General features: G+C 35.8%; 1 protein-coding gene across 1 annotated transcript in view; it reads right to left on the bottom strand.

The window, feature by feature from the left end:
- The window catches only part of Hil (peptidase hillarin), a 57,946-nt gene extending 36,959 nt beyond the window's left edge, over positions 1-20,987 (bottom strand). Inside the window, exons 1-3 of the mRNA XM_077443676.1 lie at positions 20,882-20,987; positions 13,201-13,527; positions 9,031-9,220 (exon numbers count right to left, since the gene is read on the bottom strand). Of these exons, the coding sequence (XP_077299802.1) occupies positions 9,031-9,220; positions 13,201-13,353 (343 nt within the window). The 5' untranslated portion in view covers positions 13,354-13,527; positions 20,882-20,987. The remainder of the gene's footprint in view (positions 1-9,030; positions 9,221-13,200; positions 13,528-20,881) is intronic.
- Between the last annotated feature and the right edge of the window lie 1,869 nt (positions 20,988-22,856).

The following is a 22,856-nucleotide window of genomic DNA, read 5'->3' on the forward strand; positions in this document are numbered from 1 at the left end:
TTTTTTAGCACAGTGAGGCAAGTGTTATTAAGGTTATTCATTTTCATGTTCTGGTGTAAACATATCTAATTGTGTACTCGTACGTACACGTGTCGTTATAAAACTTTATTGATATGTATGTACCTACACACACGTAACTGCGTCAATCATCTCATAATGTTTCCTAATTCTGGACCTGTTGCATCAGTTGCGATCCGAGTGGACTTGACTACTTTTGCATCAGAGAAAACGGGTAATGTAACTCGCACGCACCGCATGCGTTAACGTGTTACGTAAACGACATGAAATCTATCGATCGTCCAATACGCACAAGATTGGTTTGCGGACACAAAAATAACAAATAAATAAATAATAAAATCCAGTGTGTGTGGTTATTCAACGACCATCAGGTGCGCCACATAACACTTTCGGGTCGTTTGTGGTGCGAGAGGAGAGTTCGGCGGCCGCATTCTGAGAGGTCTTTATTGCCGATCGGAAGTACCGGTGTTGTATAACAGTGAAGAAATTGAACCGAACCGTGGACGATTGCGCAGATTGCGATTTTTGATTTACATAAAAAGATCGAACGTACTCGTAGGAACAGTATGGACTTCAGCCGCAATCGCCAGTGAGACTAATTTTTTACTCAACATCCAAAGACTAGATAGTTTACAACGAGCTGATTCTAAACAAAAAATTCTTACAGCACACAAACTTGAGTAACGCACTTTCATCACAAGCAAGTGGAAAATAATTAGACCTAGATTCAAAATTTTAATTTATGTATGTACTATACGTATCAAGTAAGTCCATTTTCAAAAAGAGTACGTACATATGTATTCCTCGGTCTCCGTGACGAGCCAGAATGTTAAATTACAGAAAACGCAAAGATCGAAAATCGAAAGATCAAAAAAAGGGTGCATGGTAAATGGTACATACTCACTTAATTTGCGCGAGCAGGATACAACAGGAACAAGAGGAACAGGCTTTTCCTCCCGTATTAATGTGCGCACGCAGAATACGGGAGGAAAAGCCTGTTCCTCTTGTTCCTGTTGTACCCTGCTCGCGCAAATTAAGTGAGTATGTACGTGAGTGTGTACCGTTTACCATGCACCCTTTTTTTTTGATCTTTCGACTTAAGATCTTTCGATTTTCGATCTTTGCCTTCCGATATTTGTGTTTTCTGTAATTTAACATTCTGGCTCGTCACGTAGACCCATGTATTCCTATCTGTCAAATTTGAGCAACTCAGATGAGCAGGTCACATGACGCAAATGGATAGTACCCAATCACCCAAAAGTATACTAAATAACAGATCAAACTTTGTTAACTGAAATTGTCAAAAAAAAATTGAATAAAACCCATCCTGGCAAAAACAATAATAATGATGAAGTAAGCAACAAGAGTTTTATATTGTAAACTTCTTAAACTGACAGTCAGACAGTCAGATAGTCAAAGATAAAAATATGATCTGGACCTAAATAAGAAAGAACGTTTCTATCCTAAGAAAAATGCTTCAGGTTTGCTTGCTTGGTATTGTGAAGACAATAAGAGGAATACATCTTCGACCGAATTTTCTCCAATACTCAAGACAAATTTTCGTTATATTGAGGGTCAAAGAAAACAATCAAAACCTACGATAATGAGGAAAACGTATTGGAAGTATGCAGATCTTACTTGGATGTCATTGGATTTACATATTTCCTACACGTATTCCTCATAATCCTGGAATTTGATGATCATGTCTGATGATGGGTCCCCCAATTTTCTTTGACACTCAACAGAATGAAAATATTTTAAGAGTATTGGATGGAATTTGGTCGGGAACGTTTTCCTCCTATTGCCTTTGCAATACCAACCAAGCAAACTTGAAACATTTTGCTTGAAATAGAAACTTTTTTATTTGGGTTTAAAAGATCTTATGTCAATCTCTATATTATACAGTTTTATCTTTGGCTATCCGTCTGTCAGAATCTCCAATGTACATAAAATAACCCTAGTTGCTTACTAGATCATTGTCAGAGTAAATTCATCAATAAGGCAGACATCTTTAAATATTTAGTTAATGTAAACATTGAGTCAAAGATCATCTGATGGTGTCGTTGAATAGGAGAGACATTTTGATCCATATTAACAATTCTCTGTTGTGAAACATTCGAATAATCAAGATCGACCTTTGCGTCTACATTTATTTAAAAAAAATAAAAATAAAACATTCTCCGAATGAGAGTAATTAATTGAAACACTCCCAGATAGAGTGACGCTTTCCTCCCGCATGTTCCGATAGGAAGCAGATTTAAATGTCCACATCCCGTAGCATATCTTCGAGGCGGCAGATAAAGATTATCAATCAATATTAGGCGTAAAAAAATTCGTTAGGCGTCGAAACGAAAATAAATTATGGCGCATTTAACGCATGACTCGAGAAGCCATTATGTCTCAATAGGCATTCGCTTTGATTAATTAAACTTTAAAATATACAAATGCGCGCTTAAGGCGAAGACAGCGCTGAATTGATTGACGTTTTATTGCGTATCGCGTTTACGACACATATGTACATATGTATAATATATACTACTTATATTTACATGCAAAAATGGCGGGAAAAATTAGAGAAATTATCGCAGATATTAACGTTGGAAACCTTGCACGTTTCCGGCGCCATCCAACGGGCGCGAATGTCAAACAACACGATCCGCCATTTGCTCTATTATGTATTTGCAGCCTCTCCGCGTAAAAAATCTAACAAAACAATGTCATAATACGCTAATTCGAAACCGGTGCGCCTTTATTCTAAATGCTTTTATGCTGTTGTTGTTTTTTTTTCGTTTGTACGATTTTAAATAACGCGACGAAAAATGAAATAAAGATACATATGTACATATGTACGTCTGAAATGTATTCGATCGATTTCTTTTATTTTTTCGTCGGTTTGTATTACATTCGCAATATCGCTTTTATTCTCATTAACACGTCGCAGACATTTCGACGAATGGTTGTTCCGTGTTTCTTTTTTTTATTGCTCAAATTAACATTATTATATTTGTGTGTGTGTGTGTGTGTGTTAGAACTGAGTGTTCTTGCACGCAGACAGATATGAATATTCTTAAAAGGAGACGTGTTGAAATGGTCGATTATGGCTTTTAAATGTTTTGGCATAAATTAAACAGGATACACATAGTAAGTAGTGGCAGTCGTAAGGAAGAGCATTCAGATTGAGATGTGGTTTATAATGAAATTTACAAGCCGATGTACATATTTATGTACCGGTCCCCCTCACGGGACCGAAAGTGAAACGCCCGAAAACGCAAATATTGGAAGGCAAAGATCGAAAATCGAAAGATCTTAAGTCGAAAGATCAAAAAAAAAGAGTGCATGGTAAACGGTACTATGTATATATAATATATATGAGTGGCATGCGGTGAAATTATCTCTCTCTTTTTCATACAGCCTTGTTTAATGTGCGCGCGCAGAATACGGGAGGAAAAGCCTGTTCCTCTTGTTCCTGTTATATCCTGCTCGCGCAAATTAAGTGATAATGTACGACGGGGGGAGAGACCCTTTTTTTATCTTCGACTTAAGATCTTTCGATTTTCGATCTTTGCCTTCCGATATTTGCGTTTTCGGGCGTTTCACTTTCGGTCCCGTGAGGTAGACCCACATATGTATGTAGATATTTCATATCAAGTTTAGATATGTACATATATGTATATGTTGTATGAAAATTTGTGACATTTTTACATAGACTTTCAGTTGTTGATACTTACTAACAAAAATAGCAATTTGAACATAGAAAAGTAAATACAAAGTCTTTTGAGTCTTAGCTATAATTTTGTGTTGGGTTACCTATAAAATCAGTTTTTTAGTATCTATGTATACCAGAATCGAGCGTGTTTAAAAATAACAAAAAAAATTCATTGAAGATCTGAGAGAAATGACAGCTAAAAAATGATTTTTAAGTTGTGCGGAATAAGTTCCACTTGTGAAGCGAGATAAAAATTTAGAAGTAATTATGGGTATGAAATTTAAAATATGTATATATTTGTATCTTTTTCTTAAGGTGCTATTTCTAAAATTTATTTAAAGTATTAGTCTTATTAGTGCTTAAAAAAAAGTAAAAGAAAAAACTACATCCTCAATCATATGACGTGCATATTGTTGCATCACATCCACTAAGCACGGCTTGCAGTCTCACAATTTCAATACGTCAAATCGGAAATCTCTAAACCTACGGCCGATCCACAAGCAAGATCTGCGAAATCAAATCAGCAGAACTGGAATCGAAGCATTGGCGAATGCAAATGTCGTCGTCGGTTGTTGTTGTTGTCGTTGCAGATATAAAATCAGACTGTGGGAGCTGAGCGGATTGCGTATTCCGTCGATAGTTCGGTGGGCGTCTTCGATTGACTTTCACCTTCTCCGAGATCATTCTCCCAGGTCAAAATCTCCAACGAGAGCGTAATTGGAGATGCAATTAAAGACCCGCGAGCCGCGCCAAGAAATCGCAAAATAGAAAATGGCGGCAAAATAGAAATTGACTTTCGTCGATGCGTCTTTTATTTTGACAAAAATTGTGCACGAAACAAAATCGTCAAGAATTTGGCGAAAACGCTCGCTTGCACCGAGGACAATGCACTCGATTTCTTACGAAATAGGGAAGTCGTACTATGGGAAAAAAATCATACGAACATGAAGAAAAAATACACAGTCGAATTAAAATAATAATGAAAAAAAATTAGCGCACATCAAAAATCGTTCTCACAAGATAAAAACATTCACCACGCAAAATAGGCATGTGCGTAACCGACGCCACTTTCTCATTACATAATTCATCAGTGTTTTGCGGGAAGTTTGAGTTGTTTGAATGCAAACAGCTTGCACACATATCAGTTACGTCAAAACTAGAAAAAAATCATACTAATATTCATATATTTGTGCTAAAAAAAATTGAAACTATCATAATGTTGATTATTGTGTCACTTATTTTGAGAAGCCAAGTCTATGAATTAAACATTCAAAAGGATTAAAGAATATTTACATATCGTCGGTATTAGTCGGTATTACTGGCAGAAAATGTTAAGTCAAAAAATGAATAATAATTTAGGTCACAAGATGGAGAGCTTCAAACTTATTGCTTTTCGAAAAGTCGATTTTCTCAAAGCAAGGATTTTTGACGAAAACCTTTCTGCCAATATACCAACGATATATTGAATGTCTGGACAACTCAATTTGCACATGCTTGCTCCAATGCTAACAATCTAAAGAAATGTGGTCTAGACTTTTATATTGGAAAATTACCACGTAGAAAAGCTAGAGCTAATCTTGAAATGAAAATAATGATAGTTTTCATATATTCATAGAAGGAAAGGCCCCAGTTTGAGACTCTCCACAACATGTAGGAAAAGGGTTCTTTTCTACTTTGGCCATATGGCCAGGAAGAATATGGAGAGTCTGGAGAGGCTTGTAGTCACCAGAACGCTGGAGGGAAGACGAGCGAGAGGACGGTCTCCCAAGAGATGGTCTGACTAAATCAAAGAATTGGCGGGATCGTCCCTTAACGTTGCCTTTAACTTGGCAAAGAACCGGGAGGAGTGGAGGTGGATCGTCCATCAAATTCAAGATGATATCAATGACCACGATGTTCAGTATTGAGCAAAAGAGAAAGAAGAAATTGACTACTACTTAACTCAAAGAAACTGTTATATCATATTTTTATTTATGTATATTAACAGATTTTGCTCTGCAAACTAAGACTTAAATATTATACAAAGCGGAAAGCATTTATGTATATTGGAAGTAATTCAAATAGTCGCTGTAAGCATTGTATTTATATGTGCCATTGTATCTTGGCTGTCATTAATGGCACTATTCCAAAGAAGAGAAATTAAAGTACATACATATGTATGCTAACTTGATGCAAATACTGTTCTTCGATCCATTTAACTACTAAGCTCAAATCCAGTAGACTGATCAACTTAGGATGATTTTCGTTCAAGTAATAACATTTCCGAAATGAGAATATCATTATTATAACAGCTATAATAGGAACCGGTTAATTCAACGCATCATCGTTCATTAGTATTTTGTTATGGAAATGTAAAATTTTCCCAACGAGCTGATGTCGCAACTTCCGCGTCGGGTCAACGATGCTACCCAGAGAGGTGTCAAATGTTGCGTAAAACGGAAGAAAAGTGTTTGGTTATTGCGGATATTACCGATTTGAAATTGATATGTGGTCGTTCGGTCGATTTGCATAGCGGCCTTCGGCACAGTTTCACTTTCTTCCAATGAGATCTCGTGAGCGGACCGAAAGCAAAACGCTGAAATTGGTTCGTTTGCATCGATTCAATATCCGCTTCTGTGCCGGAAACAATTTCACAAGCAACAAAATACCACATAGTTACATTTCGCAGATAAATTCTATTAGACAACAGTAAAATTCTATTAGACGACTTTTGGAAATTGGATTTCAAGTCGGGGGACTCTTGCTCAGACCGCTTTGCTGGCTGAGTATATGATGGTTCTAAAATATTAGATATCTTTGCTACCACCTGGACCTGACACTTATTCTATTACAGCGCTTTGAATTTGCAACAAGGATTTGCTCTAAATTTTTGAAAGGAAAACTCAAAATGTGGGTGACCATTTTATACAAAAGGTCAACGATTAGAATGGTATACCAAAGACGAATCAAATAAATAAACATCAGTGACAAATGCGTGACCTCGAAGCATACTTAAAAAGTGTTATAGAAGGGTTTAGATTCGAGCTATCATACAGACATAGATAGAAGAGTCAAATTCAAAGTAGGTATATAAACAATGCCAAACGATAACCAATACGAATTTAGTTGGTTAACATTCATTGGTTAGATATATTCTAATCTACCAATAACTTTTAAAAGCCTTATCAATATTTCGATAAGAATTATCAGATAAGTATAAAAAGAAAACCAATAGTAAAATGGCGGTTGTACGCTAACCAGAAATATCTCAGGTTAGCGTATAATGCTAGCAACTGAGGGGTCACGAGTTCAAGCCATGACCCAACGGTGATGCTGGCCAGACCTTGGATATATGTGATTCCAGGTCGATCATTTCTATCAGAGTTTGCCAATGTATCTGACTTCATTGTTGAAACGGTTCCTCATTTAATTGGCCATCTACCCTCTATAGTACAATTTTGGCCATAAGTGTCGCCTTGAGGAAACCTGTAATGGCACCATGATATACATCTGTGAACCAACTGTGAGCGAATTGTCGGTGAACGAAGCACCTGTACACGATCTGTCGGTGAACGGAATGTCTGTGCACGACTAGTCATGTAATCGTACATATCGGTAGATAAACATTGTAATGAGAGTTAAAAAAAAGACTTGAATGGATTGATTGGGTACAATTTTGAACTACGTACCAGTTAAACCAGTAAATGCTGATTGAACGATGAAATTTCATCGGCTGTAGGTTCAGTTTGAGAAAAAATGACTAGGCCACGTAGGAATTTAGACCTTGAACCGTGTAGTAAGTACCTACTTATAGCTAACAGTGTATGCTTTATTCTACAGCACGAATAACAGAGAACTTTGTGAAAGTCGATGTGTTGGGAAATGATGAAATATTATTAAATACAACCGGAGAAAAAACTCTTGAGCACTAACTAGTACATACTATGTACATAAAACGTGGGAAATTTCAATGAATGCGAAAAAGTGTTGGAGTGCATTGCGAAAAGTCATGGGAGACCACATCGAAATGCATCTTAGCACCAGAGAACGGGTGTTTAAAAGTCGCGAAAATTAAATCGAGCGGTCGTCATTTAACTTTTCTTTATCCGACATTTAACCGGCAGGTAGAATATGCTAATGTCCGTTTTCGAAACCAGCTCACAGTAATCACTCTACTACATACATATAACGCATTGATAAAAAGTATCAGATTAATCTTTAAATTTATTCTAATTAATATAATATGTATTTTATGCATACCAACTATCTATTGACAATGTTAATTGTAAGAAATATGACCTTTCTTTATTATAATAAGTATCAGAGTGTGGATGAAATACAATATATTTTATTGTATGGAGAGAACAAAAGAAAAAGACTGCAAAACTATGCACAGACCAGACAGACGGAAATCTGGTGGTGCTGATTCCAGAGAAAATTAGAGCGCCATCATCAGGTAAGACGTACATCAGTATTATTATTATTGAAAGCGAAAGTCTGACTACAACTGACTGTTTTTTAGGGAGGATAGTCAATTAATTATAGACAGACATTCACTGTCAATCACTCCTGGCTCATCCCATCAGTATGCTAATGTACATATATTGTATACCTACATATATGTACATATGTTCATACACTAACCAATTTGGCTAGTTCTGGTATGGTACATATAAATAAAAGAACAAATTGAAAAACGAACTAGTTTGTTCATGCAAATAAGTTTAAGCCTTTGGCAGCGGCATCTTTCGCGGTACTTTCTTAGTGAATCAAGTTTTCGACCATAAACATATATTGCAAAACTTATGCAAGTGACCAAATATGTCAATTGAAACCTGGAGTAATTCTTTTACACAGTGAATCAAGCCATTTTCACTGCTGGCATTTTACGCATGACGTCTATAGCGGTCATCCACGGGCAAAGAGTTAAGTATTCAAAATCGTTTGTCCCATCCTCTATATATCTACATATGCTTACTTTTGCAATATTTTAAAAATTAGCGAAAATGGGAATTATACCAACGTTATAATGCGATTCCATAAGATTTCTGATTTCAAACACTTTGGCGTTTTGACATCTCAAAGGTATTGCCAACTCAAAAGTTTTGACAGCTAACATTTTCATCTCATTTCAACTGGTGAGTATATTAGAAGATAGCGGTTTAAGATAGACATGAACAAACTAGTACATATATGAATCGGAGTGAACACTTGAACTGTAGCATATATAATATGTATGTATGTATATTCTTTTATATTTTTTGTAAGAGTATTAAAAAATATAAAACTACCGTTATGAAGTGCCCCAAATACCAGTCCTTGCATACCTTCAGCCTCGAGCGATCCTCTGGAGTGTCCCCTGATTTGCTCGTTGACGAAATTAGCACTTCTGGGTACATTTAGAGCGCTCCTGATACCCACTGAGGAGTTGTCCAAGTGTCCTGGACCAATCCGCGGCACGTGACTGCAGCAGTACACTTCCTTGTCCTCCTGCCGGTGTTGGTTGTTGTAGTAAGTCTGCAAACGGAAAAGGAATAATGAGGCATTTCAATTCGAGTGAAAGTCGACGCGAATTAGGATGCCGGCGATCTAGATCGATTCGTGGAATAATTATGTATGTACGCCGATCGGGTTCTACCTACAAAAGTTATAGGGTTAACGGAACAAAAGCGCCGTTTGTACGCACGTCACACATTCCCATGTCAATTCGCAAGCAACGTGAGGTGAAGTTCATTAAGCATGAAAGTGGCGAGTGATAAAATGCACGATTTCCTGATTTCAATATCAATTACAATCATCGCTCTGAGGTATCGAGGTGTGTGCGTTTGGAGATCGAGCAAATGAAAAATGATCTTTCGGCGCACAAAAGGGGACCAAAGCGGTTGGTTATTCATTTTTGCTCCATCATCAATCAAATCGATATAAAAGTAGTGTAAAACTGTTGTAAAAAAATCAATGTCAAATTAAGTTATGTAAAAGCACGTCAAATATATATTTCTTCGTAATTCGTTTTAGCGATGGATTAAATTCAAACATTAGAAGTGAAAACATTAAAAATAAATTTAATTATATACATATGTATGTATTAGTAGCGTGCCGTGAAAATCTCCCTGTTTTTGTCGCACATTACTTACATGTGTACGAGCACGATACTAGGGGACTCGGTATGACGTCACCTAGTTTCCTTGTATCCTACTCGCACACATAAATAAGGCTGTGCGACAAAAACAGGGATATTTTCACGGCACGCCACTGATATGTATTTACGTGTAATATATATAGAATATATTGGACTAATGTAGAATGAATTTAAACTATCCACATATTTGGATTGAGCATGGACTTCATATTAACTACTCATATTAATTTATTTATTTCACAGATTTAAATTAGGCCATAGTGATTTTACTGGTTTCCCTAAAGCGCCACTATGTCTAGAAAAATATGCTACCAATTTTTCACTTGCCAATCTTGGGAATTTTGCTCCAGTCGCCATACGGAACATCACATGAGGGGCGTTTAGAAAAGGATTTGATCTACTTTCACTATTTTTCTTCATATATAATGGTAGATCTATAGAGTATATGCAAATCATGGCCGTAATAAGAATTTTTACGTTTCAAGATTTTGATAATTTAAATAATCTTCAAAATAACAAAAAAAAAATAGCATTGCTAGAAAGGAAATTTTATTTTTAAAATAACTTATCTCAAGTTATTATTCTTTTGTAATTTTATTTTTCTATGTATTACAATGGAGTTGAACTGTAAATAAAAAAAATGTATTACCATACGTATGTACATATGTATACAAAACTCGAGACATTAGAGCACACATAATGGAGCAACAAGGTGAAATATAATTGAATGATGTACATAATCTGTCTTAAAATCAGTGCATTTTACGTTAACATTTAAAATGGATTGTTATTGAAAAGACATTATTCATATTTTTAAGTTCTCGTAAGTCAATCGAATAGATTGGCTTATACATAATAAACAAGAATGATCTTTGTCCTCTTTCGCGCAATGTATGTACATGCATTATTATCAAAATACGGATAATCATTAAGGCAATCTCAAAACACAATACATGTTCCAACAGTTTTGAAAGCAAAAGAGCAAAAAATAGTTGTCCTAATCTTATCCTAGTGACAATCCGTTCTCTAATTTTAATATTGCCACCCATACGTGGCAACATAATAATACATATAAAATGCACTAAAACCGAAAGAACGGCTAAATTCAACGACATATAATTCGAAAATACGACATAAACATAATAAACATGTAATAATAAAATAATTTGATGTTGCGCTCGCCCGCTTTAAAATGTTAAGTGTCAAAGCGGACAGGTATTTCCTATGTGCAAAAATCATTAAATTTTCAATTTACTGAGAAGCGCGTTCTTTCGACCTTGCCAATGTCGACATTTCGACATTTTTTCTGGACGATAGCCATAAACCGGCATAGACCGACGGAATTTTTGCACTGTTAAATAATGACGAAAAATAAACAAAATAATTTTTTGGACAATCTAAAAACACAACCATTATCATTGAACATGTAAATTTGGCCAATCGCTAATTTGCATTGTCAATTTTTTAAGACAATTTTCCGGGCTCAGAACATTAACAATTAACAGTTGACGTTACCAACACTAAATAGTTTACTATTTGGTAAAATGTGTGTGTATTCAAATTGATTCTCACACTAAACCCCAATTTAGGATATGATTGAGAGTTTTGACCTTTTGACTGCTTGGGCGTATGAAATAGCCCGAAGCTCAATTGCAACTCTACCATCCGAAATTGGTGCTGGTGTTATCGTTCTTTTTAATATCTAATAAAAAGCTATTTACGTTTTGGGAAACTTTCACGAATTCGCTTTATCTTTTTTAGAAAATGAAAAAAATCTATCGGGTTCATAGTTGAGAAATTCGGTGCATAATCAAATATGTACATACGTCGATAAATTAAAATTAATGTTGTGTAGAGAGTGGGTGGAGTGGGAGTTAAGAATAGTAGAGAATGTGTGAGAGAAGATGGTCAATATTTAGACATTGGAATAATTTCGAAACTGAGCTATTTATTATGAATCATTAAAGAAAAGAACATATTTACATCGAATAAAAATCTATAGGATTCAGGAATGATGGTTCGATTGAAACTCTTCAACCTTTGATAGGAGAGCTAGAAATGTTAACAAGAAAATTGAACCGAAAGGTAAACTTTACAATACAACAAATGTAATATCATATTTTAATTGGAAGTAAGAGTTTTCATCTAAGATAAAGAGCTAACGCTAATTAAATGTCATTTACAGTGAATCTATGTTACCCGTTCCATGGAATTCCCGTGTAACAAATTAAAAAGTTCCTCATTGATTGAAGAGAAGACGAAAGCATAACCGGATTGAAGCCTTAACTACATACATATATACATACATATCTATAGTCTGTTATTTTACGAAGAAAAAATAAGAGAGCAGTGTAAGTAATGCGACACGATATTTGAGTGAGTTGTCGATACGTCAATTATTAAACGAAATATGAACCAAGAACGATGAGAAAATTTTTCCCAGACTTTCCGTTGTAATATGAAAGGTCAATTTATGTTATCAGCTCGACAGCAATGCACGGAAAAGACTACTTCTATTCATACTATACAGCACCGTCCGTTTTCGGCACGTTCATACTTCTTTTGGACGATTTAAATGCAAAGTCGCCTTACATAATACATATGTATACATTACAGAGCGCGATGACACATCAAGTAAATATTATCACAGTATGACGTTTCCGAAAATATGGAAACACTTTCGTTGGTTCATGTGCACTCGCCGGATTTCTTTACTGTGAATTTTTCCACAATAAAGAAATCCGGTTCTGCTTGATACGTTTCGGTGACATGCACGTCTGTATAATATTAATAGATTGTGTCGGTTGCTGCTCTTTCAGATACGGCACATACACATTACGGAACATATAAATGTGTCCATATAGAATGTGCTGAAGAATATTATTCGTGCTGCTGTTTACGTGCAGTTGCCGGTTTGTACCACGTTAGTATAAATGAACCTTAAATGGTACTCATTCATATGCACCGTTTGGTCAAATGAAGTAAGAATTAGAATAATAGGTATGATATTGTAACATGGACGTGTAGAGGGGAGAGAAAGACGTAGTAGTGTGGTAGAGGTTGTTTATTGATGTTCACCAGTCGGCCCGCCAGCTTCGAATGACATACTGTCCGAAACCACCCAATATTTATACCCATGGGGTACTCTCCGCACAGAGAGATCATTGGTCGATGGGTCGCGAGACCCCATTGGCCGTGTTACACGGCTCCTCTAGGCCTTTTTGGCGCGAACGCGAGATCAGGTGATCAACGCTAGGAAACCATTGGTTGACGAGCGCCACTCACATAATCTCTACGTTGCAATATTGTTTCCATTATTAAGCTACATTTACAAGTTGATAAAACAATAATTAATTACCTTCAATGTGAGCTTCGTACCGCAGACAGCACATTTGAAGCACCCACTGTGAAAGAACGAGAAGTCCTTCAGTGGACCAACACGATCCACTTGGTAGACAACTTCGGCACACCTGAGGCAGGTGCTCTCGTAGAAGTTGGGCCTGTACATCATCCTGCAGTCAGAAGACACCGCAGGAAGAAAACACCACGTGACACTTTCACCACCGATTCACTTTACTTCACTCGTTGAAGGTACACACTGCATTCGATTCCAACATCTCACATGGAAACCGTTCTTCAACTGGGTTTATTCGAGTATACGATACTTTAACATCGTGCCATCAACCTGAATTAGAACAAAACTTTATCATTATCGAGAGAAATCTTCCAAGTCGGCGGCTTTGTATGAAAATCACCAGTGTTTCCGGTAAGAATTTCGAATCTTTATCGTTCTAAATTCGCTTCGAATTACTTCCCGTCGATTTTTACGACCACTTGCACTACTATAATAAGAAAATACGTACAACAACTCGGTTCAAAGCAATGCAGTGATTGATTTTCGTGACGCTTTTGTACCGACCGATCGGGCGTTAATTCAAGTGCTGTAATGACAGGTCATTATGTCCGTTAAAAATACGTTGCATTTTCGGATCGAGGTCAATAATCGGTTTAGTAAATATTACCTCACGAGCCGTTCACAAAAGTGTGGTCATGCATTACACGGTGTACAATCGGGTGGTCACAAAAAATTAACTATAATAAAATGCTCAGGTATGGTATGTAGTATGTGGATATGACTCACGCGCACTGACACTACTTGCTGATGATGATCGTTAGCCAACAACGTGCATTGCACGGCCGTTTAAAAGTATAGTAAGAAATAACGAAACCCAATAATTACACACACACACACACACACACACATACATACATACATATGTATAAAATAAGTAAAAGACGAAAAAAATGGCCGGCGAAAAAGCCCACACGCCTCGCATCGAAGATTCAACGCCTACAATGAGAGTAACGCGTATGCGGTTGACGACATAGGACTTCCTGGTAAGGAGACGATGGTCATATAAGGCCACGGATGGGACAAATCGTTTCGTGTACAACCTTTTAGTTTGCCCATCTTCAGTGAATTGTCAACACGTCCTTTCGCGATAAAACCGCTGACGCCTCATTAAACGTCGATCCTTGAATGTCGATTTGTGATCTCTTTTTTTACTAAATACGTACATATGTACATACATACACACTTTCTATGTTGTTTTACATGCTTTCTATACATTGTCCCCCTCTCAGACGGTTTTTTAAACTGATTTAAACTTTCAGCGTCCGTATCTAAATGTTACGGCCAATTTGCGTACGCGGTGAAGGTGCAAATTCATTTGAATAATAGAATGCTTCGAACGAATTCGCAAGTAAATCTAAGATCATGGCTATTTTAAATTTGCTATACTTTCAATGTATAAAGAAACGATTTTCATGAAAAAAAATAACGATCGAACATATTTTATTACCATAAAAATCAAATTAAATCTAAAATTGAATTTTAGTAGTCAAATTTTTATATATAATATTTAGCACGGCCTTAGTTTCAAAATTTATGAACCCTGAAAAAGAGAGAAAGACATGCTAGATGCATTTGAAATGTGGTGGCATTCAAAATTAGAAAGACGCACGAACATCTCCATCACCAAGGAGATGGCAGTTTCAGAGACACTCCACAACATGTAGGTAAAGGGTTCTTTCCTACTTTAGCCATTTCGTCAGGAAATATGTGGCGAGTTTGGTATTCACCGGACCGCTGGATGAGAAGCGAGCGGATGGTCTCCCAAGAGATGGTCAGGCCAAGTTAAAGGACTGACGGGATCGTCCCTTAACGCTGCCTTCAATTTGGCAAAGAACCAGGAAGAGTGGAGGCGGATCGTCCATCAAATTCCAGACATTATTGAGCAAACGAGGAATATTATAATTAATATTTATTTGAAATTGATTATTCCCATATATTCGTGAATGTATTGTATGTTGTTTACATGGGACAAATATGGAAAAAAAAGTTATCAGAAGTTCATAAAAATGCAGAAGATCGTGCTGTGACCACTGACGAAGGCTAACACATGTTACTTTGTATGCAGACGGCCAGGCGAGCGTGCGGGGATGGAATGAGAGCAATGCGTGAGTGGAGTGAGGGGGCGATGCGCGAGGGTGATGCTGAAACCAATAGCAGTGGCGTAGCTACCTCATAGCAGGGTCATGCAAAGCATAAGAGTCCAGCTTGACAAGGGACCCAAATTTCTAAACACTCAATATGCAAAATAATTATTATCAATCTAAAAATATCGAAATTTAAAACATAATATTGGAAAATTGTTTGAAACTGAGAAAAAATACCCAGAAGTTTTCTCATGCACGTAACTAACTTCACTATTGAAAAAAGATTGAAAATATGACCATAAGACAATGTTCAGAATTACTCATCACGAAATACAATTGCTTAGAAAGTGAATTTTCAGAAGTTTGTGTTACTTTTTACTCTACCAATAACAATGGCGTTTTTACTTATTGAAAGGTCTTTCAGTAAGTAAAAAAATATTAAAAACTACAAAAGAAACTCTATCGGAAAATCAAGACTAAATATGTAAACTCGCATTACTGGCCATTGAACATAAATAAGCATTAAAAATAGAAATTAAAAAACTTATTACTGATTTCGCAAATATTAAAGCGAGAAAGAAGAAATTTTAAAATCGGCGAGTTCATTTCTAATTTATTCTATTGTGTGCAAATATTTAGTTAAAAATTATTTTATTTCATATTTTAAAAAATCTTATGGGCCCTTACATTTTATGAGGGCCTAAAATTTCTAGCTACGCCACTGACCAATAACCTCGGATGTTCATGCTAGCGACAATAGCCTCGGGTGTGGTTTATGTATCAATTCCTTTCCAAAACCACCCCGCTGAAATATCAACGGGCAAAACACTAGTATGAAATAAAATTATATTTAAAGTCAAATCAAAGACTGAATAAATTATATAATATGACAAAAAGGATTCGATACAATATAAATTTCATATTTTAATAAAATGATTTAAATTTATTATATGAGTACATATACAAAGGTCATCTTTTTCAATATAAAATATTGACGTTTAGTTTTAAATTAATTATTTTTGCTTACTAATACGCGAATTAGTTTAATTACTAATTTGCTTAAGTAATACGCGAATTAGTTATTATTTTACAAAATGGAAATTTCTCTGTGTGTACATATGTAGCTTTAACTGTATACAAACACGTCCATATACAATGAAAAAGTATAAATTTACATAGAAAATTTCATACTTTGATCTATTTTCCGAAAAACGGTTGTATTTTTGGTGTCAGCAGTGGGCGAAGATGCCCTCGGGCAAGATCAGGAAGCGCAATCGCACGATACTGCGTGTTGCTCTCCTCCTCCACCCTTCTTTCGACCTCTCATCGCCGATTTACGATGCCGACGGCCAATTATGTCCGACATAAACGGCAATAAAAAACAATTGATTGCGGACCGCTGTTGTGCTCACCACCCGCTGCCTTTTTTTGGACCGCGATAACTCGAATGAGCGAAATTTAGTACTCCAGTGACATTTGCAAGTGGTATGGAGAAACCCCTCAAAAAACCAAAATAAAATAATTTTATTCAAAAATTCGACAGCTCATCATCAATTTCTAATGATATATTAGACGACACACACATTTAAAATGGGCGATTATAAAAACTGAAGCGGCACAATTTTGCTTTGGAAATTTATACGAAATCTAAATTTGCGTCATTTTGCTCTATCGCGCAGTTGTTTCACTTTCTATCGGCGCGTGAAATTTTGATGATTTTTTGTGTGTAATTTTTTTTCAATATTCAAATTAAACACACAAAAAATTGTTTATATTATTATTATTGGACGATTAGAACGAGCGTGTGAACCTAAAATGTACGAATGTAAACACTCGAGAGAGGAGATCTCGAACAAGTTTGCCTTCCAGTCGGGTCACGGAGGCCCACAAGACTAGTGTACGTCTCAAAAACATAAATTCTCAAACTTGTGACCGGTATTGAAATTAACTCCAAATATATTGCCTTCAAAAAACTTTTTGCACTACACTTCTGATGAAGAATCTCGGACAGAAACTTATTAAAAAAAAAATAATCACGAATGAAAATCATCATTATCATTTGTTCATTCCACCCCTTTTTATGATTTATTCAGTCCAACACATATACATACATGTGTATGTATGTATGTACATACTTTTATCTCGCTCTTTGAACCTTCGCTTAGATACGCGTATTTTCCATTGCCGTCATATTTCCATTTCCATATCTTCAATCTGTTCATTTGCTTCACTATATTTATTTGATCAGTTACACTCCTTATAACAATGATTATTTTTATATCCCCTATCGTTGATGCAAACACATAATATTCCATACTCAATCAAACCACTCTATAAAGCTTGTTCGCGACAATTTGAGCATTTTCTTATATACCTATACATATGTAGCATTAGAATACATGTACATGTATATATGTAGATATGATAGCCAGCAACATGGTTTGGTCGTTTTGTTAGTGCTAACTACCGAGAGGTTCCCAGATTCTAACCATGGGTTGACTGGATTGAAAATAATTTATTCCGAGTATTTATGTAGTGCTGTCGGTCAGACTTGGATATTTGTGACTCAACGTTGATCGTCTCCTATCAGAGTTCGCCAATTTATCTGATATCAACGTTGAAAAGGTTCCTCATCAATTGGCAAAACCATCCTACTCACTATGTCACCACCATCTGAATATGATTTCAAATTTATAATCTATAAATTTATAAACATATGTACAAGCTAAAGACCATAAGTATCGCTTAGGGGCAAACCGTAATGGCTTTGTGGGAGAATATAAAAAAATAATTACGTAATATTTGAATGCAAAAATATTGTATAATTAACCCCCTGCAAGGGTGTACGCAGCGTACAACCCATAAGCCCAGTACATTTTACAAACATCGCCAATCAAATTTAGACACTGAAAATATTCACACAGAGTTTCTCTCTCGCACAGCATCGGCATTGTACCAGATTCGGCGAAGAGTTTAACCCCTCGAGCGAAAAACGAACAAATCGGTGTTTGCGTGCGCGTAATGTATGCGCGTTGGTTACCCCACCTGAGAACAGGTTGAGAAGTCCTGGTGTTAAGTGTGTCAAGCGAATTCCTTGCATACCTGAGACCGGGCCGGACACGTTGCGTTTCCTTCTCCACAACCAACGGCCGGCCGATAATACAACGTTTGTCAACATCTGATCAGCGAAAATTTGGGTGACATTAAAATATGATATATTTCCACAATAAGGGCACAGACACACATAGTGGTACGCGGAACGTGTTTTTTTGATAGTTTTGCACATGTAAAAAATACGCTTGAAAAATATGGCAATCCAAGCCAAAATTCACCCCCTTGGAGTGTTTTCGGTGATATTTTATCCTTGTATTGACAGTGATCGATAACGGTGATTCGGATTTGAAGAAATTTAGAAGAAACTTATCGAAATAGTAAGATCGTACGAATTAACAATAACATGAGGATACGCCCATAACAGCTGTAGTCTATCTAAGCAAGCCGTGCCGTACGATTCAATATGTCTGCGCCCTAAAACGTTCCCATATGTACCTATATAATATATTAATAATATTTTGACAACTACATATCTAGTATGTAATTTGATAATAACAATCAATACGAAAAACAACATCCTGTTGTATATTTATATATAATATCACGTGGGTTGGACTATTTTTGCTAAACTAAGTGCTGACAAATTACAACCGATTTAAACTATGAATCTGTGACTGAAGAATACGAAAGTTCAATATCTTTTTCTTTTCAATATTGGCGAGTATATGTATGCGAAACTTCGCCTTTGAATGTTAATATTAAGTGTTACAGAGAAGTATTGATCGAAGTATAATGTACATATACATATATATAGGTACATATATGCTTAGAGTAAGGACATGAAAGATACGCACTTAGATAAGAAGTGTGACTAATGGTGGGCTTAAAATGGCAATGGGCAGGACGCTAACTAGACGACATGACATGACATGAAGGATTCGAATTGTAACAAATACCATTTACAAAGCCATAAGATGATGCATTAATGTCGTGGGATGATGGAAATGGGAAAACGAGTAGAAATAAATAAACGAAAGGATAAACGGTACACACTTTCATGTACATACATAGAAACGGTTGATGATGATGTTGATTAGCAACAAACGACGGTGTTAAAAGATACCTTCCATGTACGGAATTTTCGAAAGGAAATGGGCATATAATTTTATGACACGCGTATTTGATATTTAGTACAATCCATTAAGATCTTTTTTTTTAGATTTTAGACGTGAGGACGTAACGCTACGTGAATATTTCGAAATACTGTACCAAAATCATAGCATGAATCCTGTGTTTGAGGATTTATGCTATGATCTCACGTTTAGCATAAATTTTTTCGAGGTATACGATTTTAGATTATGATTTAGACATAAAACATCCATTGCTCAAAGTTACATATGGACATGTGTTGCAAAGTTTGAACACAAACTTGCGCAATGCTCGGAAAAAGCGTACTCATTTAACGACATTAGTGTTGCAATTCAAACAATAAAAAAAATAATGATATCATGAATATTTTGGCATATTCAAAATGTCTCTTTGATTTATACATATGTATATACATAATAATATTACTTCAAATTTAAATTTCAAATTTGATATTTTCCAGAAATCTTTTGAAAAGAGAATGTCAAAATAGATTCAATCCGCATTTAGCATAGTTATTAACATATTCGAAACATCGTAAATATTTTATATACAATGCATGTTTTACAATTCTTCATACGAAAGTTCCTGTTGTCAAAATATTACTGACTGATTGCATCTCTTGTTTTGTAGAATAGAGTGAAACTAGTATTCAGTGTTTTAATTAATCAAATTTTATATTAATTATAATAAAAAGGTTCAACAATAATGACTTCACCCTACCAAGTATTGATCATTTAAGCATTACTGTCTTGACTTGGTATTTTATGCTTCGAGATACAAAAATAAATTTATCTGAGTAATGCCTGGTGCTAAAGCCATACTAGTATATATCGACACACTCAAAGTTCTAAGAGAAAATTATGAATTTTTAACAATCGAATTAGCTAATTGATAATATCAAACCCTTCAAAATTAACAAAAGCATAATATGTATGAACGGAAACATTAAACTGTCAAAAAAACTGCATGTATTTCTATACAAATAAATACTCAACGATAAAACACAATACGAAACGTCAACCTGTGTATTTCACAAACAAGGGGGAGAACATTTATATAAAAGTTCAATAATTAAATTCAACGAAAACCTCATATTCACAACACACTAATAATACCATTAGTAGACACGACCGGAAGTTGTGAAATGACATTAGATACAAACACGTGTTTCGTATTTAGTTACGAACGTAAGTATGAATGAATAATCGGACCGGGTTTGGTTCTTTTAGCGCGTTGATGTTACTTTTCGGTCGGCGGTTTCGCGAAGGAAAAACAGTTTTCTTTCGATCTGTACCGTCGCAACGTTTAGAAACACTGGCGAGGCAAGGGGTGCCGACCTGATAGGGTTTGAAGAACACTTTGAGGGATGCAGGCGAATTTTCCGGTTAGTCTAAACGAGAAAAGAACGCGTACGAACCGGTTGAAGCACCGGTTGCGACTGCCGTTAGCGGTCGCCAAACACTCGGCCCGCCATGTTGAAGCACTCCAGTGCACAGAGGCGGTACGTGGATATAATATTTAAGTCGTATTTGACAACTAGCAACTGTCCAAAATTCACCAATTCACTTGACGGGTGGATCTCTTTAAAACTGCTCATTTGAATTTGGTTGTGGTGCGGTTTGTTACTTTTGTCAGTGGGTTGCTATGTGACTGAAAATTGATTGCCATGTGCGATGCGATTTTTCAATTTAGTTGATTGTTTGAACGGTGATAAAAAATGCTCAAGTATTTTTAAATGAAGGTTAGATCTACAAAGCGTGAAAAATGTGGATATCACTTCACGATTTTGATTATGAAATTTTTTTAAATATTTATTATATATGAAGATATTCTAATGCGTTTTTTATGGTCATTTTTCATACTGTCTTAATCAACACAGCCTTGATAGTTTATTTTTCTGATATTAATAAATGAGTGATATTGTATAGAATTTTGGATAGATGTATGTTTTGGAAGATTGGAGAATTGTGTAGACCAGGGCCGGCCAACTTGAGGTAAAAGCACACAGAGAGGTATGTGGCACGTGTTGTTTTTGGATAGTTTTGCACATACAAGAAAAAAACGCTGGTAGATCAAATCTGTATAGTCGCGTCTCTTCGCAAACCTCACCCCCTGAAGTGTTTTCGGTGATATTTTATCTTTGTATTGTCATAGGTTTGAAAGTGATCGATAACGGTGATTCCCATATTTGAATAAATGTAGGACAAACTTGTTGAAATAATAAAATTAGAATTATTAACGATATGAAGAAACGCCTCTGACAGCTGGAGTTTATCTAAACGTCTCGTCCTGCACTTTTGAGTGTGTTCTTACCATTAGGGGAGCAACGGAAACATGGCCCCTGTATCCTGTACACGAAGGGGCTCCGAAAAATGAAAAAGAAGGAAAGATATAATTTGTTGCAATATGTTTTTTTTTACTTATTGCAATATATTGGCAATATATTATATAGTCTTACTTATTGCAATATATATTTTGACACTTGCATTACCGTCTCGCGTACGTGAGGTCTGTTTTTTGAGGCCCAAGTTTTGCTCAAAGCCGGCCCCCGTCTGTAGAAGGCCGTCCCTAGCATAGACTATTATATGTATATATATTTTAATTCAAGTGACCTATAACTATAATTTTTTCAAACGGAGAAGAAGCGTGACAGTGTTGCAAATTTGGAAGAAAAATTAAATATGGATGTTGTAATTTTTGCAGAAATCTACCTTTTTTTTAATTTTTGTAACAAAATAATCAATTTGTGATTTAATTTATTAATTTTCAATGTGTAAATCTATCAATTAAAAACAATATTAATATTAAAGGTAATGTGAAAACACACATTTCTTTCAATTTTCCTTTTTTACTTGAATATTATCTAAAATTATGGTAATTGAATAAATTTCAATAGATATTTTCAAATGAAAATGTCACGAAGTAAGATGTAACGCCACTGCTTTCCATTGTTGCATGTGTGCGCGTTGGCTCACCTGCGCGCCTCTACCTGTCGGGGGCTCCGGAGGCTGCGGTCCAGACCACGATTACGTAACCCTCGACAGCCACCACCATCATCACCACGATCGTCATCATTGAGGAGCCCCAGATGCGGGGGAGCCGCCCCCACTCTTCAGGCGCCGGCGCTTCCTTGCTATACACATAACCTATAAAAAACAACAAACTATTTCACAATATACATTTGTAAATACATATTCACTTTCACCACCAAATCCTGCAATATAAGTAAATTTGAGTGAACTATGATTTACGATAAATAAGTATATACTTAAAATTCGATCTTTGTAATAGAATTTTTCATTTAGGTCATAT

This window comes from Arctopsyche grandis, chromosome 13 (assembly GCF_051622035.1).
Source record: "Arctopsyche grandis isolate Sample6627 chromosome 13, ASM5162203v2, whole genome shotgun sequence".
NCBI classification, from domain to species: Eukaryota; Metazoa; Arthropoda; class Insecta; order Trichoptera; family Hydropsychidae; genus Arctopsyche; species Arctopsyche grandis.